Below are 26,200 nucleotides of genomic sequence, written 5' to 3'. Positions count from 1 at the left end.
TCACACATAGTAACCACATGAATTCCTATATCTCAGCCAACTTGTGTCGAGAAGCAGAGAGTGAGAGGGGACTGTCAGCTTATGAAATTTCCTTCCCACTACTTGTTTTTAATAGAAGCCGTTTGAGTCATGGCAATGAGAGGAAACTATCTAAACCCACAAATCTTCTCGCACTCTTACAGCTTAAACCAGCCACACTGAGTGATGCAGAACTGACCACCCTCTTCCTACTCCATCCCCAAACCCCAAATACCAAATTCAGTCTTAGACTTGATTTTTTTTAACTGTAACGCCACGACTCAGATCTCAGCAGCTTTTTTTTTCCTCTCTCTTCAAGCTTGGAAACCACTAATAAAAACGGAGAGTCTGCAGCAATAATTTCAGTTTCTTGCTTGGTTTTCAGTCAGTCCTTTCTCAAGCAAAAAAAAACTTCCTTGGGATGAAATCAGAGGAGAGTTCGCCCGTAAGTAAGTACTCGCAGCTCCGTCCCGCTGGCTATATCTGCTGTAATGCTATGTTTCTTTTATGTCTGTAAAATAATGGCTTGTAGTAAGGGGCTGAGGGTAGGGCTGGCACTGCGGACAAATGGGACCGCAGGGTCAAGTCAGTCCACACCAGTCAGGATTTTTAACACAGTTCAAGCCCAGGTCAGCTTCAAAAGTTCAAACAAAATCCAGATTAACACATACAGAAGGGATTGTGTTGTCACCGTGATGCTTGTTTCCTTTCAGGCTTTCCAAGGAGCGGCCGTAAGGGACAAAGATCTTGCAAAAGCAGGCGACCTCTCTTCTCCCCCCTGCCTTGGACAGCTTGGTTACTGGTTCTTACTGAACACACGAAGTAGGATAGTGCATAACGCAGAATGGTGTCATTGGAAATGTATTTGTTGTTGGCAGGCATTAAATCACTTTTTATAAGTGCTGCAATACGGCCATGTGGAAATTCCCAGTCTGCAAGAAGCTCCTTTGAATCAGGATGTTTTGTTTAAAGGGGCGGGGGGGGGGGGGGAAGAAAAACCCTACAAACTGGGGCTGTACCAAAATATTTTCAGTCTGGTTCATTGAAAAGAATGTCCTAAATTCCCCACTGTTGATAGCCCCGTAGCCAAACTGTTAAGAAAGCCTAGAGCTTAAAACAATAAAAAAAAAAAAGCACTGCTATGAGGTGGCTAATTTAACTTTAATTTGATACTTTCACAGATGACCCAGCAGAATAACCACCGAGTTCCAGCTCTTCAGTGAGCCAGTGAAAGCCAAGTGTGTTGCAACGATAACGTTATAGGGTCTTGATTCAACAATAACTCCATAGGGTCTGATTCGACGATAGCTCTGTAGGGTCTTGATTCAACATGTGCCTCACTCAGCACGTGCCTGCTCCCACCAATGGCCCCTGCTTTTAGCCTACACACAAAGCCCCCCATTTCAACTGGGTGCCACGTGCTTTCCTGCAACACCACCTTTCCTCCACCTTAACCTCTTTTCAGGCACCAAGCGAGACTATTGCTGCTCACTGATGGTGTCTAGAAGCTGCTCCTAAGGGAGGTTTGCCCCTGACCTTTATGCAACCAGGTTTTCAATCTAGGGACCTGGTCCAAACCCCACTTAAAGCAAAAATAGTCAGAGGCTCATGGTCTTCGTAGGATTTCGGACGAGCGTCTCCCGTTGTGGAAATAATCCAGGTGAGTTATTGAAAGGATGAATTTTCAAACACAGTGGCTAGCAGGCGGTCGCAGGCAGCCCAGCAAGAATGTTGTGCCATGATATAAACCACTGGCTCAAAAAGAGCCCAAAAGACATGCAGGACTTACAGGTTTTTAAACTGTTTCCAGTAGTAGTAAGCAGCGGCCTCCTGCTGAGTTCAAAAGGCAAAACGTCTCATTTAAAGCGAGGTGGACTGTATATCACTCTGTGCATAAAGTGGAGCTCTTCTATTAAAAGTTGAGTTCAGATTTCATGAATTAACATGAAATACTGCTTTCTTATCCTACCCTGGTTTCTGTAATAAACACACGCATGTAGCATGCTTAAATTATGGGAGGGGAATGTTTTGCTGTTTGAAAAGAAGTGGAAAGTCAAAGGTTCTCTAAATGTGACAGCCTGAAATTCAAATGAAATCAAATCCGAGAGCCAGTCCAGGGCCTGGGCATAACCAGAGCACGTGGGGCTCGAGCTTCGTTCGCTTTGCCAGCAAAGCTCAGCCCTGACGAGCCCCGATGGAGCGTGGTGCTCTGCCCGAGGTGAGCGGACAAACCCCGTTGTGCAGCCCATCCCTGCGAGGGGACAGCCTCTGGTGGCCGTGCCCCAGGCACCAGGAGCCAGCCCGAGACAGAAGTTCGCTGGCAATGAGGCCAGGAGAAGGCCGGCCACCGAGGGGAACCGACCAAGGGCAAAATACCACCAAGATCCCCATTCTCCTTCCTCAACAGAGAGCCCGGAGGAGGGTTTTGCTGTGAAATGCAGCTGTGAAATCCCTGAACGCTGCTCCCCCACCTCTCTACCCGCTCCGAGCATGGGGGTAAACACACGGTGCTTTCACCGCGGCTTCCTTAGTAACTTTTTGAGGATCCAAACTGCGTCTGCGCCGCGTCTCTACATTTATTTTCTTGCTTCTTTGCTCTGGCTTGTTGCTGTGCAGGGTAGGAAAGTTTGCGCCATTTCCTGTTGTCTTTCCCTTATGCTCCTGAGATATTGTAAAAATGTTCGGTATCCTCCAGTAGGTTGTAATCACTTCACCCTAATGTTTCACAGCTGCTAAGTGTAACTTTAAACCCAACCATTTGAGTGCTTACAATTAGCGAGTCCATGGAGCTGAGATCGGGTCTTTGTGATTGCAAAAAGGGAAACTTTTTCTTTTTTTCCGAGTTTTAATTGGATGAAATGGGAACAAAAGTTGTGGAGATGAGCGTTTTTTTAATGCAATAAATGATTAGTGGCTTATGTGCTAGGAAAAAATAATTGAATCCACTGCTTGGCCTGTTTCACAGATGGAAAAGGCACCGGGACAAGCATGTGTCTGCAGCGGCAGCGCCTCTGTCCTGGTAATGCACCAACCCCGTCTCGGGGCTCCCTGCTCTCGTTTGTGGGGGCAGAGCTGGTGCGAACAGAATTAGCAGGAGCCAAGGGGCTTCAGCTGTGCCTCTGGCCCGTCCCTGCCCAGGGGCTGCGGCACAGCCAGGCAGTGCTTCCCCTCCCGCCGTCACCCCGCTCCCGCTCTGGTATAAAACCATTTGGCTGCCCCAGTGCCCCAGAGTCTTCAACCCTGTTTTTTGCCTCCCTCGGTGCCTTCAGCCCCCGCCAAAGGGGGTGAAGGTTCTGCGATCCCGCAGCGCTGGGGGAGGATGTCTGCACTGCTCAACCAGAAAAAGCCATGGACTGGGCAACACGGCACACGGCTGGCGAGCCCGGCTGCGGGGGCAAACGAAGGAGATGAAGACAAAGGTTGGGCTGACGTCTCCGGAGAGGGGGGCTGCCTCGCTGCCGGAGCCTCGCGGGGTGCAGGCAGGGCCCTGCCGCGCTGGCAGAGGTTGCGGCCGCGTCCCCAAGCAGCTTCGCAGCCAAAGCGAGGGGCAAAGCAGCCAGTGCATGTGCAGGGGGTGGGGGGGTCTCTGCTGATGGCCCCGTGTTACGCAGAGCTGTTTGTAAATATGTCCTAAACCTTTCATAAAACAGCACAGGGGCCATTTAATCTCATGCTGTTCCTTAACATTGAATACAAGTGTAAACTGAGGCCTGTACTGAAGAGTCCTCCCAGCCCAACAAGGTAAAACCTCCCCTGACTGATTTTACTGAGTTCTTGCTCAGCGCTCCCGCCTCCTACATGTGTTGGGAGGAGGTTTCAATTATACCAGAAAATGTCTTTCCACTGGTGAAAGCACAGGGCAGGTTGTAGTGGGGAGACAAGTCACCAACTCTGGAGCTGGACCACGGAGACAGCAGGGTGGCTGCTTCCCCCGTCCTGCGCGGTGCCCACCTGCACCCTCGTTCCTCCAACGCTGTCCACGAGTGGGGTCAGCGCTGAGCTGGTGTTTCCCGCTGCAGGATACGTGTCCCCCCAGCCTTCGGGACACATGGCCACTCCTGGCTGTGCCTGGGCATTGATACTGGCCCATCAGTTGCCACACTGTCCCTCGCTGGGTTTGGATGTAATTTGAAGCTGCACATCTGTCGGTGAGTTCCCAGGGCTGAATTTTTGCCTTCCTTGGGCATTTCTGCTGCAGGAAATTACACTAAAATACTGACGGCCCCATGCAGGTTGCAGGCAGGTCGCAGGCACGGGTGTCATCCGAGCAGGCCAAGGTAAGCTGCCTGCTTATGGCCCGCATGTGCCGTGGGCCAGGACCATTCCTCCAGCAGCAGAGCTGCCTGCCTGCCCTGCCCCGCACTGGGGAGAGTCCTGTGCTTGTCCCCGTGACCACAACCTTGCAGGATCCAGCTCTCTTGAAGGTGGCAGCTCCATCCCTGATGGGTTCATCTCCCAGCAGCTCTGGCTGAGGCAACCGCAGGAGGGCAACCACTGGTCTCACTGCATGGTCACTGCAACGGGCAGGGTCAGGGGCTTGCAGCCTTCTCTGTCCCCTACACCTCCTTCCCTCCATCCCCTTGGGTTTCATCACGGCCCCGGGGATGGGCAGGACGCAGCAGGGATGCTGCTCTGTGGCAGCCCTCCCTCCGCGGGAAGCACTCCTTCCACCTAACCATAAATACTAATTAATAGCAAAGCCCTGGTCTGGATCAAGGAGGAGGCTCTGAATTTTCTTGGGAACTTCGCTGTCTGAAAGGTATCTTAAATATTCTCTAGCACTCAGCCTATCAGTAGGTCAATTATACGGTGAGCAGTCATACGAAGTTAATTTCTAATTTAATACAATGTTAAAAGGTTGTCAGGTTAAAATCTAATCTATAAACAAGACATGAAACGTCTCTTTAAAACAAGTGTCATGAACCGGTCCTGGCTCAAACCACAGACTGCTGCTTCTTTTATAGGATGTAATTACTTCACAGTGAGTATTTACAATATTATTATAGGACGGTAATAAAAGGTCGGTGCCGGCCGTGCCCATGCAGCAGCCCGGTGCCAGCTGGGCGCTAATCCCGCTCCCACCCCGGCCCCTTCTCCGGGGAGGTGCCAAGTGCCGGCTCGTGGCGCTCTGCTCCCACTCCGCGCCGTGGGAAGCAGGATGGGGGAAGAACCGATCACGTTTTCACTTAAATATACCTTGGGGATGGGGGAACAGGGACCCCCTGATGTGTTTTGGAGGGAGCACAAGCGTCTCTGCATCCCGCGGTGAGGAGGGCTCGCCGGTCCGGCACCGCAGCGTTTCACCCCTGTGATGTGCCATACCTGATGGTCCTGGAGGGTTACGATGGGTGAGCACGTTCGTTTTTGAACAACCTGGGGAAAGGACTTTGGCAAGGTTTGGCTGTGGGCTGAAGGTTACGAGCCACGTTCAGACCAACGGCTTCATTCAAGCAGAAAACCAGAGGCAGCACCTGCAGCCTGGGGTGAAGGGCCGGCCCCGTGCCCTGCCTCCCCACCCCACCTCGCACCCTCTCCCCCAACTCCCCCCATGGGAGGGACGGGCCGGACATAGGCAGGGGGCACAGGGCCCATCCCGCTGCCTCTTCTCCCACGCGACGGGTGTCCACGTTGCAGCCACCTCTTGAGGTATGTTGAATTTTGCTCCTTTTGGTGTCAAAAGGGGAAAGTCCAGCCGTCATGTGGGAGTGATGCCATTGTCCCACCCGGGCGGCTGGCCGGACCACGAGACTCCTGCTCCTGGTAGTTCACAGGGTCTGTGGGAGCTGGGCAGGATCAGGGCTGCCCTTGCCAGGCTCAGCCGAAAAACACCACGCGTCACCCTGCCGTAGGTCACGCGATTGGCTTTGAAATCATGTGGGTTTATTTTCCAGGACGGATCTCACCGGCTCCAAAGGTTTGGATCAGATGTGGTCATGTCTGAGCTCTCCCCTACGCCCATGAAGCCCTGCAAGGTGGGGTTTTTCTAAAGAAGACCAAGATTTTGATGGGAGCAGGTGACCCCCACAGCGAGGGCTGCAGGGAAACGTGGGGTAATGTAATACCGGTGCTAAAATGGAGGGAGGTGGTGACGTGCTGGTCTGACCCAGCCTGGGAAGCCGCAAGCGATGCGTGGGCTCTTTGCTGCGGCCCCTCCGCTGGCCAGGACTCCTTCCCTGAGTTTTCTGGTAAATTCTGCTGCTCTTTGTAATTGAGAAAAGCTGCTGCTGAACATCTGCGCAGGCACTGTCCGCTCGGAGCCGGCTGCCAGGGTTGTTAGTGCTCGCGCTGCCGGTGCTTTGATGTGCGCCTGATTCACGGGCTTGGCTGGGGCCACCCCGCAGATGCTGCCTCTGGGTGGTGCGGGACGGCACCCGCCACATCTGCACAAACCGGCAGCCCCCGCCCGAAACACCCCCGTGCCTCCTCGCTGGGGCTCGGGGGGTGACCTCTCCTGCTTCCATCTGCAGAGGAAGGTGCCCAGAGGCACCCGGGGAGGTGGGCTCAGGTGCTTCCCTCCATCCCACCAGCACGGGATGGTGATGCCAGCGCAGCAGAGCCTCACCTTGCCGCTGCGAAGGAGAAGAGGCCGAGTGGAGGGAGCCCCTGGGCTCGGGGCTGGCAGCACCAGGCAGGCAGAGCCGCAGGGCCGGAGCTTTGCTCTGCAGACACGGTGCGGCCCGGGGAGCACAATCTGTGGCCTTAATCCCGCCGGGTCCTGCGCGCTCTCAAATCCCCTTCACTTCAACGAGCGCTTGTAGTGTCAGGCCTGCGCCGGGCGAGACGGCGCGCGGGGACGGCGGGCAGGATTTGCTCAAGAGGCACTGTTTTTAAGGTGAGATTTGAAGGATGGAAGACAGATGGCAACTGGAGAGGACAAACGGATCAAGTGAAGGGTTTGTTTTCAGCGTGGAGGGGAAAACACAGGAGGGAATTACTGCCGGCTACAAAACGGGGGCTATTAATACCTGCAGCGTCTCGAGCTTTGCACTTAGCCTGGTGAGCCGGGGTCCTCACAGGGCACCCACGGTGGGGGCAGACACCGGCCCCTCTGCGGTGCAGGAGTGTGGTTTTTTCTGCGAAGTTGAATTGATCCCAGCGTAGCGCTGAGTGTACCCAGACAAAGCTGGGAGAGGGGTTATTAGCCGGCCGGCGGCCCTGCCATTGTCCCCACTATCTTTTCTTCCCTTTCAGCCTCCCTCCCCGTGGCCCAGGTCTCAAAGCCCATGTGTCAAGAGATTAGTGACCTGCGCGAAGGGCAATTGCTTGCTTTGTGCTTGCAGCCCGGAGTCTGGGCTGTTCTTTACTTGTTATTTGGTGCTGCCTCCGTTGAGGTATCCGTGGAAAACACGCCTGGAGAGCAATCAGCCAGCGCTGCAGAGCACACGAGGGCAAGGAGCTGGGAGAAGAGGCACTTCAGGACGGCAGGCTTGGGCGTGCTCGCTGGCTTGGGCGTGCTCGCTGCCTGCCTGTACCAAAACCCCAAATGCCCTGGGGTGACCAGCACAAGAGCCCAGCACCTACAGCAACATGAGGAAAAAGCTGGGCAGTGAGAAAATGAAAATGGGCACCTCACCCAGCACGGTACCAGACCCATGGTGGGGCATTGCCCCGCAGCAGTTTGAGTTTGCAGATGCGTTTTAAAAATTAGAAAATGGGAAGAGTCTGGGCTGTCTGCAGAGCCCCGCTCTACCTTTCCATGCCTCTGGCAGAGACTGGCTCAGAGGAGCACTGGGTTTTTGAGGAAATGTGAATAAAAATGATGAGAGTTGGCCCTTTCGTGTGGTGCTGGGTGTACGTCAAATTTATTCATGATGGAACACCCAGGAAATGGACAGGTGCAATAAGAAAACATTATTCCTGCCCATGACCAGCTCATGATTTATTCTGGCTGGTTTTATTTTCCCAGCAGCGACATGGACTCTGCTGTAAACACGAGATGGTGATTTTCTGAGATCCTAAAAGTCAAACCTAGACCAAAACCACAACTCACATGACGTGGGAACAGCGGCGTCAGATCCTGCTTTAGACGGGATTTCAAACGCGTTCCCAGACCCCATCTGAAGCAGACAGGCCGAGATGTGAGCCCCCATCAGCGCTGCGCACCCAGGGGCGTTGCACTCGCCCCTTCTTCGGTGCTGGCAAAACCCCTGGCCTCAGAGAGAAAGGGTGCAAGGAGGTGCAAGGCCCCTCAGTCACCGGGGCCGGGTGGGCTGGGTGACCCCCACGGGGCTGGGGGATGCCCTGCACCTTCCCCCTTCCAGGGGCAATGCGGGGAGATGGCATCCACCAGGCAGAGCTTAAAAATAAAAGGAAGGAGGGAGAGAAACCGGGGGGCAGGACCCTTCCCGGGACATCCCCTGCCCTTGGAGTCTCCGTCGGGGCTTTGCTGCCCAGACACAGGCGGTGCCGCGCCTGGTGGGGGGGGGGGGGGTGGGGGGCACTGGCTCCGCCCGCCCCCCGCGGAGGTAGCGCCGAGCGCGGAGACCCCCGTGATTTTTTCCTTTCGCCGGCCGCCGCCGCCCCTTCCCCCAAAACTGGCGTTTCTGCCGCTTTTTAGCCCGTTTCGCCGGAGCTCCGGCGCGGAGCCGGGGGCTGCCGGGGGTCGGGCCGGCCCCGTCCCGGCCGTTCCGGGCCCGGTGCATCTCAGCCCGCGGCACAGCCCCAGATCCTCGCTTTGAATCCCGCAGAGGAAGCGGGCGGGGACCCCAACAACGTCATTTTACCAAATAACGCCGTTTGCGAAGCTCTTTTATCTAAGAGACGAACCGGCCGCGAAGCGCAGTCCTGGCTCTCCCCTGCCGGGACCGGCTTCGCTCGGGGAAACCTGGGCGGAAAACGGGACCCCCATTACCGATAAACACCGATACAGCCCCCGAGGCGGGGAGGGGGCGCCACAGACCGCGGGGGTCCCGTCGTGGGGCGCCCCGAAGGAGCGGGGAGCTCTGAGGCTCCGTTTCCCCGCGGCAGCCGAACCGCGGTCACGCGTGACGGCGGGCTGGGGTGTGGGAAGGGGGGTGGGGGGGTGCTCGCCCCCAGCCCCATCCCATGACGGCGATGAGGCGCCGGTAATGCCATTAGCGCGGGGATTACGCGCCCGCGCCGGGATGTGACACACTTTCTCAAGTAGAAGTTTTTTAAACAGAGGGATTTGCACGATCCCCACCCACCCCCCCCCAACCCCCCCCCCGCTCCATCCGCATCCCCATCCCAGTCCCCGCCCGCCCCCCGCGGGGCCGGCTCGGGTTTCAGGCCGCGGTTCCCCCCGCGCTGGAGCGGCCCCGGCCGGGTCTCCCGTCTCCTTTTAAGGCAGCGGGCTCGGTGCGTGCGAGGCGCCGGGCCCCGACGTGGGGAGCCCCGCGGGTGGGGGTCCGGGGCGTGTGTGGGGGGGTCATTCCGTCCCCGCGCAGGGAGGGCACTCCGTCATTTAAAAAAAAAAAAAAAATCAAAAAATCAATCAAGCGGCGGGGCTGAGCGGGCTCCCGGATCAAAGCGGCGCGGAGGTAACGAGGGCGGGGTGCGGGCGGGGCGCGGAGGATGCGCCCCCCCGCCTCATCGCGGGCTGCGTAGGGGCCGCCCGGCCGGGCCGGGGTCACTCTCCGCCCGCCCTGACAAACAGGCTGGAAAATGTGTTTATAAATTGTTCAAACTCTGGATAAACTTCAGCGGCGTTTGTGTCTGCGTCTCCCCGCCTGTTGTTATTTTCCAGAAATCTGGATTACTGGAAATATTTTCTTTAAAGCTGGAGAGAAATCTAAACAGTCTGAGGGCAGGGGGAGTCCGGGAGGGCGGGGGGTGGGGGGGCGGCCCGGGGGCTGCCGCGCTGGCGGGGCTCCTCGGGTTTCCCTTCACCGGGCCGCGCACGGACGGGGCGCGCAGCTCCGCGGCCGCGCAGCGGGAGGAGGGAGGACGACGGCGCCGGGGCTGGGTCGGGTCGAGCATCTCTCTCGGTCGCTGTCGATAAAAGGTGCCTCGGGTGGCCCCCGGTGCCCCGCACATCCCGAGCAGCTGCCGCCGCGCAGCGCGGCCCCTCCCCGGCCCTTGCAACGGGCATCGGAGCCCCGGGGAGTGGGGGGAGCGGCGTTTTCCCGGGATCTCCCGGGGGTGAGGGGATTCCCACCCCCACCCCCCGCCCCGAGGGGTGTGAGGGGAGATGCGGCGCCCCGGGGAAGGGAGGGGAGCTGTCGCGGCCGCGGGTGGGTGAGAGCAAACGAGGGCAGTTTCGTTACACGTGGGTTTATTTTCCTCTCCAGGTGGAGGGGGAGAAGCGGGGCCGGGGAAGCTGTCGGGGCTGCGGGGCCGCCCCTCGCCCCCTCCCCGCCTGCCCCACGGCCCAGATGCGGCGGGGTGGCCGGGCCGGGCGGGGAGCGGGGGGGAAATAAGGGCTTGTGAGCGGGGCGGGACGACCCCAGGGCTGGAGAGGGCCGCCGTGTCCCGAGGGGGCCCGACACCCGTTGGGCTTCTCCTGCGGTGCGAAGGGCTCCTGCGGGGCCGGGGCGGGAACGGAGAGAGCCCCCCCCACCCCGCACTCTCGGGGTTCGCTCCGGATTGCGCGGCCGGAGGTGTCAGACGTCCCCAGGTCTGTCTGTCCAGCTGCTCCCGGGAGAGCGGCGAGGGGCCCAGCCCGGCGGCACCATCCCCCTCCTGTCACGGCTCTTTCCCACCCCCGCTTGGATCCCCCCGGCTCGGGAAGGGGCGAGCGGCCTCTCCTGCCCTCCCCAAGCGCCCGGGGGAGTCCCCTGGCCGTGGCAGTAGGGTCGGGAAGGGGGGCGCCGACGGCTCGCCCTCGGCACAAGGAAAACCCCTTTCGCCTGGAGCCGGAGCGCCCGCGGCCGGTGCTCCCCGCGCAGCCCCGTCGGGGGGGAGCGCTCCCCGGGGCGAGGGGCCGCCGCAGCCCGGTGGAGCCGGGAGGAGGGGAAGGCGGAGGCCCGGCTGCTGGTGAGAATTGTTATTTTTCATCAATCACCCGCAATTTGTGTAAGTGCCCCGGACAGGACACCAGCCGTCCTGCTGGCTGGGGTCACGGAGACAACACAGCGATGGAGAAGAGCAAATTGCATTTGCTCACCAGCTCACAGATCCAAATTACGGCCCTCGCATGGCGCGGGGAAGGGAGCGAAAGGTCCATGTGACATGAGGGAAATATGAAGGACTTTGACAGGTCTTAAACGGCCTGGCGCCAAGGCCTAAGTCTACTGGCTAAAAATAGAAAAGGGATGATGAGTGGAGATGGGCAGAGATGAAAGAGGAAGAGTGAGAGGGGCCGCGCCGCGGTGCGGGTGGGGCGCGGGGGCAGCCGCGACGGGCCGGTTCCCCCGGCCTGGCCCGGGACGAGTCCCCGGGGCGGCCCGACCGCCGTCGTCCCAGCCCGGGGACCGCTCGCCAGCGCAGCGCCGGGCCCGCAGGCGACCAGGGTGGCTCCCGCGAGCCGGGCACGGTGGCCCCGAGCGCTTGCAGCGCCCTGGGGCAGGCGGGAAAACCCTCCCTGGGAAGGGGACGGTGCGGGGACACCTCTCGTCCCCGACCCTCGGGGCGGGCGGAAAAACCCCGCGCTGGGGCGGCGGGTTCACCTCTCCCTGCCCATGCCCGGTCGCCGACGGGGAGGACGGGGCGACGCTGGGTTTGGGCCGCCAGCAGCCACCCGCCCCGTCCATGGGCGCAGGCTCCGGGGTCGGGGCGGGGACCGCGGCCGGGCCTGCCCAGAGCAGTGGGTGCCCGACTCCCCGTTAACACCCCCCCCACCCCCGTTAGTCCCCTCGGCGGGCGCCGCTACAGAGTGTCGGGGAGACGAGGCTGCTCTGGATCGGTTTTATTCTGCAGACGAGGGTGTTTGCGACGTTACAGCGGTGCGGCGGGGCGCGTCCGGGGGTCCCGGGCCTTAGCCCGGAGGAAACGCGACCTTTCCTCGAGGGGACCCGGCTGCCTCCGGGCCCCGACGGGCCGGGCCCCGCGGCTCCCCGCAGAACGGGGGGCGAGGTGTCTGCGGGAAAGCCGCCCCGGGGTAATGAAAGGCTCCGGTTTTGCTTTGTGAGGGGGAATTTAAAAAAAAAAAAAAAATACAAGCAAGCCCCGTTTTTGCCAAAGCTGCCGTCAGCAGTTTTCCGCGGAGGCGAAGAAGCAAAGTCCAAATCGGGTCTAAATTTCAGTCCCCGCTCCCCGTTCAATGGTCAGCGGGACCCCCCCGACCCCGCCGCATGGGGCAGCCCCGGGGGGCCGCGCTGTGCCCGCCCCATCGGGCGCGGTGGCGGGGCCGGGCAGCGCAGGCAGAGGTGAACCTGCCGCGGGACACGGGCAGGTTGTGAACGGCTCCGAGAAGAGCTCGGGGCTTGGTTTGGGGGCAGCGGGCCGGGATCGCTACGGGCAGCATGAACCGGGGCGGAGGGGGGGATAAAGAGGTCGGGGTGGGGAGGGAGCCCCCTGGAGTCCCCGTGTCCCACCCTGCGCGGGGAGCCGCGATACGCGGCCCCGAGGGCTCCGAGCTGCTGCGGCCGCTCTTCGCTCCGCATCCGCGGAGCGGGAGGGCCGAGTAGGAGCGGACCAGGACAGAAGAGGGGGCCGGCCCCCCGCGTCCCGTCCCGCCTGGCCGCAGCGCAGGCGGCGGGGGCAGGAGCCTTGGGAGGATGGCAGGGCGCTTTTTGAAGATTTGGGGGTAAATATGAAGTGACAAGAGACGGGTCTTTATTGTGAGGGCTCAGCCGCCTGGCGCCAGGGCCCTCTTCAGCCAGCGCGGCCCTCAGTTAATCAGCGCAGATCTCCAAACCGACCTCTCCGCGGGGACACCCACCGCGCCCGCCGCCCCCCCGGGCCCCGGCGCGGCGGGACCGACCCTAATCCCTCTGCAAACAGCCCCGGCGTGGCGTGTGTGTGTGTGTCCCCCTCCTCCTTATCTGCCTCCCCCCGCTCGGGTAAACAGCCCCTCCGACCGGCCACAGCCGCGCCGGCCCCCGGCCGCGCACCTTTCGCGCCCCGACGGCGCGGTTTGCGCCCCCGCCGTGGGCGCGGGGGTGCGGGCGGGCGGGACCCCCCCACCCCACCCCACCCCCAGGTCGGGGCGGCTGCCGGCAGGGCGGAGGGTGGGGGGGATGGGGTGGGGTGGGCGACTCACCCGCGCTGGAGGTCGCCACTTAGGGCCTCGCCGCCCGCAGCTCTCCGCCGGGCCGCCCCGTCGGCGCTGCGCGGCATTACCGCGGCGGGGCGCGGAGCGGCGGGCGGGGCGCGCCCCACCTCGATCCGCTCTCCAGGATCTGTCGTAAGACGGCAGCCGCCGAGCTCCCCCGGCCGCCCCCCCCTCCCCGGCCCCGCCGCCCCCGCAGAGACCGGCGGGGGCCCTTTGCCGCCGCCCCCCCATCCCCTCCACCCCCCGGGGCTCCGGGCCGGGCGGACCCGGCGCCGCTCCCCGCTCCGCCGAGGTGGCTCCGCGCTGTCCCCGCACCGGCGGCGGCCGCTCCCCGGCCGCGGCGCAGCCAGGGCTGACCCGGTATGCGGAAAGGAGCCGGGGGTGGGATTTCGAGCACTTTTCTCTGTCATTGGTTAATATTTTATTCTGTTGACATGTTTTCTTACTGCCGATGCTTCCGACACCTTCTTCTTTATTTTTTTTTCCCTCTTTTTTTTTTTTTTTCCCTTCTTCCCTTCCTCCCTCCCTCCGCGCCCCCCCTCCCCGCGCCCCGGAGCTTGGCCGGAGCTGTCAAAACCACGCCTATGCAGATCCACAATTGGTCTGAAACGCGTAAAATCAGCAATCAAGGGGGCTTGGCTCATTAGCGGGCGGATCAGAGCAGGAAGGACATGTGAGATAGTCACAGTTTTACAGAGATCAGGACAAGATCTAACCGTTTCCACTCCGGCTCCTTTAGCCATGAGCAACCCTCGCGCCAGCGCCGTCCGCGGAGCGCGCAGCCGGGCCGGCCCCGCCGGGGCGCAGCCAGGGCCCGCGGGGGTGTGAGGGCCAGCGCGGCCGCCCCTGCCCCGCCGCGCCCCGCGCCGCTCCGCGCAGCCCCGCGCCGGCTTTTGTTTCTATTTTAGTGTTGGGAAGGACTTTACCGGGAGGGTTTCTCCCTCGCTCGCTCTCCCTCGCTGCAACAACAACAACAAAAAATAAGGACCTACTGTCTCCCCTCCGCAGACCGGGAGTCCCAGGAGCCGGGAACTGCCTCTCTTTTTTTTTTTTTTTTTTTCCTTCTTCTTCTTTTTTTTTTTTTTTTTTTTTCCCAGATCTAGTTCCGCTGTTTTTCGGCTTTTTTTTTTTTTGTGTGTGTGTGTGGGTTTTTTTTTTTTTTTGTGTGTGTGTGTGTGTTGTTGATTTTCCTTCCTCTTCCAGAGACTCGAGCGAGTTCGCTGGGCAGCAGAGGGGGAAAAAAAAAAAAACAAAAAAACCCAACAAACCACACACATACATTTTTGTAAAGGGAATCCCTCTTTTTCTCCTGGATTTGTGGATGCACCGATGAGAGATCCAGCCTTCCCAGGGACTGCCATGGCTTACCACCCCTTCCACGCACCCCGGCCGGCCGACTTCCCCATGTCCGCTTTCCTCGCAGCCGCCCAGCCATCCTTTTTCCCCGCTCTGGCTCTGCCTCCGGCGGCGCTGGCAAAGCCCATGCCGGACCCGGGGCTGGCCGGGGCGGCCGAGGCCGGGCTGCACGTCTCGGCCCTGGGACACCATCACCAAGCCGCCCATCTGCGGTCGCTCAAGAGCCTGGAACCCGAGGAGGAGGTCGAAGATGACCCCAAAGTAACGCTGGAAGCCAAAGAGCTTTGGGACCAGTTTCACAAGCTGGGAACCGAGATGGTGATCACCAAGTCCGGGAGGTAAGAGCCGGCCCCGCGCAGCCCCGCGGAGCCCGCACCTGCGCGGCCGCGCAGCGTCCTCGCCCCTCCGTTTCACCCGTCTTCCCCCCCCTGCTCGCCAAATCCGCCCCGATGAATTAACGCGGGGAGTTTCGATCCCTGGAGTTTTTTCGGCGGTATTTACCCCTCCACCCCCCCTCGCCCGCCTCCGAGCTTCCCCCACACCCCCCCAATTATTCCTTTTCCGAGCGCGAGCCCGAATTAAATTTGTGCGCGCTAATTGAACGCCCGTAATCCCCCCGCTGCATTTTGTTTACGCCGCTTCTCGCCGCTTCCTTCCCGCCTGCCAAACTTTCCCCCCGCGGCGGGGGTCGGCCCCGGCCCTGCCCGTGGCCCCGGCCCCGGGGGAGGGCAGCGGCGGGGCTGCCCGGGCGCTGGGCGAGCGGCTCGTCGGAGGGCACCAGGGAAATGGGGTTAAATCCGGGATGCGTTTTCCCGGAATGGGATTTTTGATTTTTTTTGTTTTTTGTTTTTTTCCCCTGCTTTCTGCCACGGCGGGTGCCGTAGAGCGGGGTGAGAAGCAGCGGGACGTGAGAAAGGCTGGAAATCCTCCCTGAAGTTAAACTAAAAGATGGTGGTTCCAGAGCGGCGGGAGGTGCGGGGCGGCTCGGCGGGGCCGCGGCCGTCGGGGGGTCGGCGGCGGGCGGGCGGGCGCAGCCCTGTAGCGCTCTGGGTCTCTCCGCAGGAGGATGTTCCCCCCGTTCAAGGTGCGGGTGAGCGGCCTGGACAAGAAGGCCAAGTACATTTTGCTGATGGATATAGTGGCGGCCGACGATTGCCGGTACAAGTTCCACAATTCCCGCTGGATGGTCGCCGGGAAGGCCGACCCGGAGATGCCCAAGCGCATGTACATCCACCCCGACAGCCCGGCCACGGGGGAGCAGTGGATGGCCAAACCTGTTGCCTTTCACAAGCTCAAGCTCACCAACAACATCTCGGACAAGCACGGCTTTGTAAGTGCGGCTGCGGGGCAGAGCGGAGCCCCCACCCCACACCCCCTCCCGAGCAGGGACCCCGCGGGCAGGCGCGGGGTTTGCCCGGTGCCCGGCCCTGCTCTTCCCGGGGGGAGTTGATGGGTTTTAAGGGTTTCTCCACCCGCCAGCAGCACGCCCGGGGCCGGGCTGGACGGCGGGGCCTCGCCGGGACCTGCGGTGACCCGACTATTCCGCAGCTCCCCCCGCCCCGGCCCCTCCCCGGCCCTTCGGGGCAACTCCCCGCTGCCCTGGGCACGGCTCCCCCGGGGGGAAAGGGAGGGTCGGGCTGCGGCCGGCCTCGGGGTATCCTTGGCCCCCACCTCCCCGACCCTCCCGGCCTCCGCGGCCTGTCCTGCCGCCTTTCCCCGGCCCTCGGGGCTCTGCGGGGGAGCGGGATTGGGGGGGGCGGGTGGATGTGCGGGGCCGTGCCGGGGGATGCAGCGAGGACAGCCCCGACGGGGCGGCGGGGCCGGGCAGGTGCAACCCGGGCTGGCGCTGCTGGCCGGACAGGGCCGAGCCGAGCCGAGCCGGGCCGGGCCGGGCCGCGGGAGCGGGGCTGGAGGCGGCGGCACCTGCGCGGGGTTTCCGCGGCCAGGAGCGGGGCCGGAGCCGTTGGCAGCCGCGGCTCCGCAACGGCTCCTTGTGAGAGCTCCTATTTATTTCCCTATTGATCATATCTGCATCGGCTAAAGGAGGTAAAACAAAACAAAAAAATAAAGCCAGAAAACTAGCAACCCAAAGAAACAAAGAGAAAAAAAAAAAAAAAAGAGAGAGAGAAAGAAGGAAAGAAACCGAAGCGTGTTGGCAATTTGCGGAGCTCCGCAGAAAGCGGGGTCAAAACGCGAGGGGAGCGTGATCCTGCGCGAATGCACGGCGGGGGCGGGAGGGGGAGAAAAATCACAGCTCAAAGGCTATCTCTAGCCTCTGGACAAACATTTAAGGCGATAAAGGGGAAGTTCATCGTCCGGAGTCGGTGATACGGTAATTAGCGGGGCCCCGAGGCCGGCGGGGACCCGAGCCCCGCTCCGCGGCTGCGGGACACGGCGCTCAGGTGGGGAGAGCAGCTCCGCAGCTCCCCGGGTAACTTTTCTCTCTCTTTTTATTTTTTTTTTTCCTCTTAAGGCAGGAAACAGCGTCTTTGTTTAAATAATACATTGCAAGGTTATTTATAGACAAGAAGGTAAATCGATAGAGAGGGAGTCTGAAAAATAGCAATTTTTTTGATACTGGGGAAAAACTAGTTTGATTCAGCGTTTTTAACGGTTCGCCTCCTTCAATTAAAGATTTCTGCTCTCTGTCGTTGTCCAAAATCCGGACTGTGTTAAATCTGGGAGATGAGGGTTTAGCCAGTGCCCATCTGGTCAGAGAGGGATGATTATTTTTTTTTAAAGGAATGCAGATTTGCACGCCTGAATTAGACTTTTTGCACCATTTTCATGATAAATCCTGTCTAGATTATATCAATATAATAGCGATCCGACAGTTCATCAGCAGGTGATTATTGCTGGGGTTAAAAAAAGGGGGGATTTTTTTTATGGCCTTCTAAAACGAAATGAAGTGATAATTATTTAGCCATTTGGCCGACGTTATTTGACAATAATTACTCAAGCTTTCGCCGTTCCCCTACCAATTCCGGGCGGTGAATACTGCATTTCAGCCCGACCACAGCAGGTTGGGGAACTATTTAATCGCTATCGGGCAGGAAAACGTTGCCGGTGTGGGCAGCGAGGGGCAGGGGGTCGGAGCGGCCCCCGGGGCGCGGCTCGGGAGGTTCAGCCGCTTCCCAAAATTCTCAGCCAAATCGCGGTGAATTCAGGTTTTATTAAAAAAAAAAAAATCAAAAACAAAACCGAGAGGGTAGAGAATGGTTTTGAGTGTTGGCGAGGCTTGCAGACACCTGGTTGGAAAAAAAAAAATGTCTGTTTCTTCTGCAGCGTTGCTCTGAGACATAAATTTAACATGGCTCATGGTGAAACGCTCCTTTCACGTCGCAGGCTCTGGCTGGGGCTGGCACGGGTTTCTGCCGCCACCGACACAAATCGAGAGGCTTTTAAACATTTTTTTTTTTTTTTGTGGTGGTGAGGTAGAGTTTTTTGTTTTTGGTTTTTTTTTTAAAGGACGGAAATATGAAAAGCGGTGAGAAACGTGTCGAAAACTCTCCTCGCATTTGCAGGGTTGTAATAAAACGGGGAGATCCCTTTCGCTGCTTTATTGCTGTGCTTAACACCCGCAAAGATGCTGCTGTGCCTGCCTTCCCCTGACCTCCTTATTCGGGGCCAGATCGTGCAATGGCAGAAACCAAAAAAAAAACCCTCCCTCTTTGGCATCCACCGGCATTCCTTCCTCACCGTGAATTTGGTTTATTTTTTTTTTTTTTGGTTGTTTTCGGGAGAAAAGGGATTTTTTGAGGGAGGTAGCTAGACGCGTGTCTAACGTGGCCCGCGAGGCTGATGGCAGCCACGGCCTGTGCTCTCTCGCCCACCCAGACCATCCTGAACTCCATGCACAAGTACCAGCCCAGGTTCCACATAGTTCGGGCCAACGACATCCTCAAGCTGCCCTACAGCACCTTCCGCACCTACGTGTTCCCCGAGACCGACTTCATCGCCGTCACCGCCTATCAAAACGACAAGGTATGGCCGGGCAGCCCCTGCCCTCTCCCTGCCCACCCCCTGCCCCTCTGCCTACCCCCGCTCTCACCCCTGTCCCATCCCTTACCCCTTATCGGGGGTATTTGTGTATGTGCGTGCGCGGGAGGACATTTTTGGGGAGAGTGGCCAAAAAGCAGCAACAGGAGGTTAAACGCCAAGCCCTCAGAACAGGAGGCACCCTTCCTACTGCTACTATTATTATTGCTAGTACTAATGCTATTCTTAATGCTACTATTAATATTTCTATTACTACTATTAATAATTTCCTCCTGGACTTTGTTGCACCTTTTCTGGGCTGTGGGAGTCTTTGCTGCAGGCCCAGGCTGTGGAGAGCAGCACCACGACCTGGGCAGCCTCACGGAGAAGGTGCCCTGGGTTCGGGAGGAGCCAAAAAAACCACAGCCAGATAAGCTAATTTTAGTTGCTTTCGTGATTTAGCAAGTGTCGCCCTGTGAGCAGCAGAGCCAGGAGAGCTCGGTGGGGAGCGGAGAGCCTCTGCCGGCCCCCTCCAAGGGTTGTGTGTGTGTGTGTTTTAACCCAAAAGCTGACCCCCACCTCCACCCCTGGCTGCTGATGCTAATTGACAGCTCTGTCTGAGGGTCCTGGTGGGCTTGTTTCCCTCGTAAAGTTTATGGCGAAGAGTCACAATCGATTAAAGAGCACTTTGTCTGCTCGCCCGCCGCAAGCTGCGCGGGGCAGCCGCCGGCCGGTGGGCCCCGTCGGGTGGGGGGTGCTGCCGGCCGGGGCGGCCCGGGGCGGGGGTTGCAGCGGGGCCTGGCAGCTCAGCCTTTTTCCAGAGCCCCTCTCGGGGCCGTATTTCAGAGCCATGCATTATTGAGCGCCCTAATGTCGCCGGCCCCCAGAAGCCCGGTGGCGGGGAGGGATAAGAATAGCTTTTAACCAGCGCCGCGCGGCTCAGTCGCCATCTTCCCTCCGGGGGGCCGTGAAAAATAACTTCCTATCATTAAGACTCTATTAATAATTCAAGCCCAAACCTCAGCATCATTTTTAATAAAGCATGCGGTGTGTTAAAGCGGGGCCGCGGCGCGTTTCGCAGCCTGCGCAGCGTACCCCGGGCTCCCCGACGGCGGGGAAGGGGAGGGGGGCCGGGCGGGCAGGGCTTCACACCGCCTCCTTTCTTCATCTCACCCCCCTCCTCCTCCCCGCAGATCACCCAGCTGAAAATCGATAACAACCCCTTCGCCAAGGGCTTTCGGGACACGGGCAATGGCCGGCGGGAGAAGAGGTAAGGGGAGTCCCCCTTCTCATATCCCCTCGCTTCTCCCCGCTCCGCCCCCGCGCAGCCGCCGCTCCGCGCCCGCGGAGGCCCGGGCGCTGCCCGACGCTGCCTCTCGCCCTGTAGGAAGCAGCTCTCGCTGCCGTCCCTGCGGATGTACGAGGAGCCCTGCAAGCCCGACCGCGACGGTGGCGAGTCGGACGCTTCCTCCTGCGAGCCCTCGGCGGTGCGCGACGCCCTCCACTCGCCCGTGGGAGCCCTCCCCAGCCCCCTGCGCCTCAAGGGCAGCGGCAGAGGTAAAGGAGGAGGCGCGGTCCCCCAAATCTCCCCAAACGTCGGGTTTCTGCTCCCTCAGGGCTGGTGGGTGCCGGTTTCTTGGGGGCGGAGAGGCAAACCACCGGGAAAAAAAAGATGGGGATGGGCACGAAGGAGCCCAAGGGTTGAAAGGACAAGAATTGAGCAAACGGGAATGGCGTTCACGGGTTGCAACGTTTTCCTGTTTATACGTAAGTGTAAACAAGAAGAAATGGCAAGGCAGCCCCTGTGCTAGACGGCGTTTGCCCGGCTCCTCGCTGGTGCGTGCCCTGCCTTTCATGGCTAGCTCACACTCCCCTGGGAAGAAAAAAAAAAAAAAAAAAAAAAGAATTAATACATTTGAAAGGGGAAAAAATGTTGTAACTGCAGGGTTTCAAGCTAGTAAATGAAAATAAACTAGCAGTTCCCACATTGCAGCTTTAGATGCTGGGTTTTGTCTTGCCGCACTATCAATCTGCTCTTTAAAGTTTCCCCCAGCCCGATTCCCTGCAAACCTTCATCAAAACTGCACGCACACACCCACCCCCCCGCCCCCTGCCCCCCGAGCTGGTGGGAGGGTTTATTACACCCCTCTCCTCTTTCAAAGGCTTCCCCGAATATTTGCCCCAGCCTGCAGAGCTTCACCTAACCCGCACCAAAATGTTTTTTTCGTTTAGCAGGAGCCGGTCGGGCAGGGGCTCTGCTCCCCTCACCCTCACCATCCCCTCACCTCTCGTCCCCCTTCCTCCTCTGAGAGCTCGATGTTTTTTTTTTTTTAAATTAAAGCCTCTTTTAGGAAAGTCTGTATCATACCTCTTGCCTTAAAACTGCCTCTTTAACCTGCCTCAACCTGCACATTTGGAATAAATCCACAGCGCGCCGTTGATCAGCTCCACGTAATTAAATATGTACAGGACCATTTCCTCCAGCGCTGTCCACCCACCCGCCCTCTCTTCACCCCCTGCTCCGCAGCCCGCTTTGAATTTGCAGCTAACGAGAGCGATGCCGTAATAGATTTTGGTCCTCCATCAAACATGTTTTTCCTGTTTGGCAGAGCAACAGGGCTGCTGTTGTTAATCCCCTTTCCCCAGAGCGACCGCAGCACGAGGGCCCATTTCTGCCCCCGAAATGAATTTCTCCCATTAATAACGATCGGGACTTTCCAGCCCCAGTCTCGCCCCAACGCCAGGGCTCTCGCGAGTGACCCGCTCCTCGCCTCCCTTGGGTGCTTCTGCTCTGACCCTCTGCCCCTCCACCCCCTTGCAGAGGAGAAGCCGGGGGCCGACAGTGACGCGGAGGTGGAGAAGGTGCCGGAGGAGCGGCCGGTGGCAGCGACCAGCCCCAGCGGGGAGGACGCGACGCCCCGCGGCAGCCCCCGGTGCCCGGAGGAGCGGAGCAAGGAGAGGCGCAGCCCGGAGAAGGTCAAGGATGGTGCGTCCCCCCGGGAGGCTCCCGGTGAGGGCCTGTTTGGTACACGGGGCCTGGAGAAGGACAAGGTGGAAGGACGGAGGAAAGAGCCAGACCCAAGCAAGAAGGACGCGGAGGGCGGCGGGCTGGGCAAGGAGGCCTTCGCCCCGCTGATGGTGCACACGGACAGCCCCCCGCACCTGAGCGCCGGGCACCTGCAGAGCTTGGCACTCTCCGGCCTCCATGGGCAGCAGTTCTTCAGCCCCCTGGGCGCCGGGCAGCCCCTCTTCATCCACCCGGGACAGTTCGCCATGGCCCCCGGCGCCTTCTCCGCCATGGGCATGGGACACTTGCTGGCCTCGGTGACTGGTGGGGGCAGCCTGGAGAATGGAGCCCTCTCATCCGCCCCGGGCGCAGCGGGGACGGCCACCCCCTTCCCTTTCCACCTCTCCCAGCACATGCTGGCCTCTCAGGTAAGGTCCCGCGCCCACCCCGCGTCCCCATCCCCATCCCCGCTGTGCGGCCGGGCCCTGGGCCCTCCTCTCCGTGTCCTTCCCCAAAGGTCCCTGGATGAGCAGAGTGCTTCGGGGGCACAGGGCAGGCCCGGCTGGTGTCACCCCCACTGTCAGGACACACAGCGTGGCCCCAGTGCAGCTCTCATGGGGTCAGGAGCTGTTGGTGCCCCCAGCCTCCCCTGTGCCCCCTGCAGCCCGTGGGGACAAGAGGGTGACACTCCTCTTGATGTGCTGCCTGGTGAGGCACGGGCAGGACGTGGGGGACATTTTGAAGGTTGGCCTCAGGGCTGATTTGGAGGAGGAATCTTGATTTTTTTGTGGATGATATGGTGCCCCCGTAGGCAGGGGCAGAGTCAGGAGCTGTGGCCCTGCCTGACCTGGCTGTCCCCATCCAGCAGCCCCCCCTCTCCCTGCCAGCCCCGAAACATCTCCCGCCAACGCCTGTGCTTGTGTTGCCTTTCCCAGCCCCTATGATGAAACACATAAAGATGTCTTTGAACTCCCCTAATTTATCGGTTCTACTTAACAATGTGTTTTAATGTGGTTAAAGGTCTGTGATGCTGCACAGACAGGGACACACAGCACACGAGGGCAGAGCCGGGGCACAGCCCTGCAGCACTGTACCCCCGGGCAGGTCCCAGAGAGGGATTTGTGCCCAGTGGCACCAGTCTGGGGCGGTGTGGGGTGGATGGGGCTCCCCAGCTGCAACCCCTCCCTCTGCCCATCCCACAGGGATATCCCCACGCTGCGTTTTTAGCCCAATACTGGGGCGTCCCTGCTTTGCCTCGGCTTTCTCGGGGGAACGGGAGCGGGGATGCAGCAGAGCCTCGGCATGGCTCTCACCCCTCTTTCTCTCTCTCTCCGCAGGGAATCCCGATGCCCACCTTCGGCGGACTCTTCCCCTACCCTTACACCTACATGGCGGCAGCTGCGGCGGCTGCCTCGGCCATGCCGGCCACCAGCGCGGCGGCTGCCGGGCCGCTCTCCCGCAACCCTTTCCTGGGCAGCAGCCGTCCCCGCCTGCGCTTCAGCCCCTACCAGCTCCCGGTCACCATCCCACCCAGCACCAACCTGCTGACCACTGGCCTGCCCGCCAGCCTCAACCCCGGCTCCGAGGGCTCCAAGGCCGGCAGCAGCCGGGAGTCCAGCCCCCTCCCCGAGGTGCCCCTGCACAAGGGGGGCAGCCAGCGCCCCGCCGCCTCCCCCAAGGGCTCCCTGAAGGAGTCCCTCAACGAACTGCAAAACATCCAGAGACTGGTGAGCGGGCTGGAGAGCCAGCGGGAGCTCTCACCCGGCAGGGAGTCCCCCAAGTGACCGACGGGGTGGGCAGCGAGCCCTCCCGGCAGGGCGGAGAAGCACTGGTATTTTGTACAGCACAGTATAAATATTTATTACGGAGCGAGGGGTGGGGGGGCGGATGGAGAGCGGGGTGCTGGAGCAGAGGGATGGAGCCCCGTCGGCCAAGAGGACCCACCGCCTCAGAGCCAGGAGCTGGGAGCACAGGGCTCGCCCACCCCCCCCCCCCCCCCGCCCCGGCTGTGGGACTGGGAGAGGCTCCCCCCTGCTCCAGCGTGGCCACGGAGCCCCCCAGCCCCTCCGCTCCTCCGCTCTGGCCACTGGGCAGCTCTGGGGGGGCCAACGAGCCGGTGCGGAGGCACCCGATGGATGGGGAGGCCCCGACCCCAGCCCTAGCCCCGGCCCCGGGGAGGTGAGCGGGGCCAAAACCTCATCTGTGTAAGGGGAGGGGGGGAGGAAAAAATAATTTAAAAAAAAAAAAAAAAAAGAAGAAATAAGAAACGAAACACGGAAAATGAACCACCTCGGCAGCCGCCGCCACGCAGAGCGGGTACGATGGGGGGAGCCCCGCAGGTACCCGGGCAGATATTTATGAAATAAATGGTAATTTGTGTAAATAAGCTATAAGGATCCCAGAATATGCAAATTGGTATTAATTTATTCAGAGTTGTACATTGGTGTGTACATAATATTTAGAGTTTAACTCATCGCATTTAAGTTTTTTTTGGGTTTTTTTTGGTTTTTTTTTTCATTTTACATGAACATATATATTGTAAATGAAAACTATTTAGCTCTTTGTGATTGAAGGAGATATCGGTTTCTTTAACTGTGTTTTAAAATATTGTTTATCCCGCCTGTTCTCTAGGACAATCATGTGCCACCGGTAAAATAATTTTTGGAGTTATTGAAACTAAGAGTTCAATTCTCTAACGGACTTTTGCAAGGAAAAAAACCGAATCCAAAATGTAACTAAAATATCGCTACAGTGCGGGGTATAGAGAATGCAGGAATAAACCTCAGGTTTTTATTTTTCACTCCAGAACAAAAAAAAAAAGTATAATAAATTTAAATATCACAGGACTGTGCTCTATATTTGTTTTAAAATAAAAAGATACATGATTTGCAACGTGCTGGTTACTCGGGTATCTGTCTGTTCAGTTTTGATGAATTCTCACATCTTTCAATAAAAAAAACTACTCGGAGAAGTCCGGCCGGCTCCCGCCTGTTTCATTCCCGCCGCCTTGTCGGGGCTGCCCCGCCCCGTCGGAGCCGCCGCTCCTCCGCAGGTGCGCAGCGGTTCGATGGGGAAAGATTCAAATGCTCCCAGGTGCGCAGCTACCCGCCCCGGCGGAGCGCTGCGCGGGGACTCCCGGGGAAGGGGAACCTCCGTCGGCTCGTCCCGTCGGGGGAATTTCTGCCTTCAAGGGACCCGGCAGGTGCGCGGGGTGGGGCGCGGAGGCGTCCGCGGGTGCGCTAGCGGGCGCGCACGGGGATCTCCCGGGTGTGCCGGGACCCTCCGCGGGTGCGGGTCTGCCCGACCCGTCCTCGGGGAGCAGCGGGACCCCCCGGGGGTGCGCGCCGGTTGCTGCCCCGGGAGGGGGCGGGCAGGCCCCGGGCACGCCCGTACCGTCCCGTCGTGCTGCGCGAGCGCGCACCGGTACCGGCGGGGACGGGAGCAGCCCAGGTACAGCCGTACCGGCGGGGATCGGGGTGCGCTGGTCCCGCCGGCACCGGCGGGGGAGGGGGTGACCCGGACACTACCGTTGGGGATGGGGCCGCCCCGGGGCGGGGGGGCGGTGGGTCCCCGCGACTCCCCCCGCGCTCGGAGCCGCTCGGGGCGTTGCGGGGCGCGGCCGAGGAGGACGCAAACAGCCCTTTTCCTCACCAATTACCCTTCTCCCGTGGCGGGGAAGATTTATGAACCCAACTGCGGGAGAGGCGGGGGGGTTGGGGGGAGTGGGGGGTCCGCCCCCGCCCCCTCGGGCGCCGAGGCGCAACGCCGGGCGCAGGCCGCCCTCTGCTGGTGCCGCCGCGCACCCGCCGCCGCCCGGCCCCGACGGGGCGGATCGTCCGTGGTCGCGGCTCCTCCTCGGGCTCCCCTGAACCCCCTCGCCCCGGCGCTCCGGGGGGGCTGCAGGCAGGGAAGGGGCCGCGGACCCCCCTCCCCCGACCGCCCCCCCTCACCCCGTCCCACCCCGTCGTGGCAGCGTCGGAGGGGAGATGCTGGGTTCCCCGACGGTGGGAGAGGAGCCGCTGTGCCTCAGCGAGAGCAGCGGGGCCGTTTCCGCTGGCGGGGGTGTGTGTGGGGGAACCAGGAGGGTGGGAACGGCTTAAACAGGAGGAGGGAAGTGTAGTTACTAAAATTAGCCTCGCAGGATTATTTCCGAATAAACATCACTCAGGATGAGTAACAATTTAATGGGCTCTATTTTTAGCGGGGTATGCGGGGGGGACCAGCGTGTGCCGGTGTGAGGGCTCCCCAACCCTTTCCACCACCCTTCCAAGCATGGTGGGTTTAGGCTAAGCTGGCTGGGGCAAGAGCAGCAGGGAGATGGTGACAGTGCTGCCCAACGCAGCCAGCGCCCGGGGGACCCTCATGGTGGGTTCCCACCAGCCTGGAGGGTCAGGGACAGCCACGCTGACCAGCCTGGTCTGAGGGACAGCAAAGGTTTAAACATCGCTTCCCACTTGGGGGCCAAGCGCTGGTGCTGGGGGGGGGCACCCCACTCTGCTCCCTGAGCGTGAAGCTGCTCTTCACTGAGAAAGGGAAAAAACCTGTTCCCTGCAGAGTGTGGGTTCATGACAGTGACCTTGAGGGATAGTGCCTGAAGGCGGGGAGCAGGGCCTCACCCCCCCCCCCGCCCCCGAGTATGGGCAGTGGGGCATTTCAGCAGGAGCCAAGCTGCTCCTGGCCTGGCTGTGTCCAAATCCAGGCTCTGAGAAACCCAATTCAACCAGCTG

General features: G+C 60.2%; 1 protein-coding gene and 1 long non-coding RNA gene across 2 annotated transcripts; both read left to right on the top strand.

The window, feature by feature from the left end:
• Positions 1–5,990: 5,990 nt before the first annotated feature.
• On the top strand, positions 5,991–7,789 carry LOC141952615 (uncharacterized). Its single transcript, XR_012631670.1, has 2 exons — positions 5,991–6,068; positions 7,210–7,789. It is a non-coding gene; the product is annotated as an uncharacterized LOC141952615 (long non-coding RNA).
• Positions 7,790–13,428: 5,639 nt separating this feature from the next.
• On the top strand, positions 13,429–24,447 carry TBX2 (T-box transcription factor 2). Its single transcript, XM_074890239.1, has 7 exons — positions 13,429–14,826; positions 15,551–15,818; positions 18,326–18,472; positions 19,660–19,736; positions 19,854–20,023; positions 21,288–21,901; positions 22,811–24,447. Exons 1-7 carry the CDS (start codon positions 14,462–14,464, stop codon positions 23,255–23,257), a joined length of 2,088 nt encoding a protein of 695 aa, XP_074746340.1. The 5' UTR covers positions 13,429–14,461; the 3' UTR covers positions 23,258–24,447.
• Positions 24,448–26,200: the final 1,753 nt, after the last annotated feature.

The sequence above is a fragment of the Strix uralensis genome, chromosome 20 (assembly GCF_047716275.1).
Source record: "Strix uralensis isolate ZFMK-TIS-50842 chromosome 20, bStrUra1, whole genome shotgun sequence".
Taxonomy (NCBI): Eukaryota; Metazoa; Chordata; class Aves; order Strigiformes; family Strigidae; genus Strix; species Strix uralensis.
This window is presented reverse-complemented; position numbering and strand designations above follow the sequence as displayed.

What these genes read in the sequence shown, in the direction of transcription:
- TBX2 (XM_074890239.1), top strand. Translation starts at nt 14,462, where the DNA reads ATGAGAGATCCAGCCTTCCCAGGGACTGCCATGGCTTACCACCCCTTC. An exon ending in CCGCCTATCAAAACGACAAG is followed by an intron (nt 18,473 to 19,659) that starts GTATGGCCGGGC and finishes TCCTCCCCGCAG; the next exon opens with ATCACCCAGCTGAAAATCGA. An exon ending in AGCACATGCTGGCCTCTCAG is followed by an intron (nt 21,902 to 22,810) that starts GTAAGGTCCCGC and finishes CTCTCTCCGCAG; the next exon opens with GGAATCCCGATGCCCACCTT.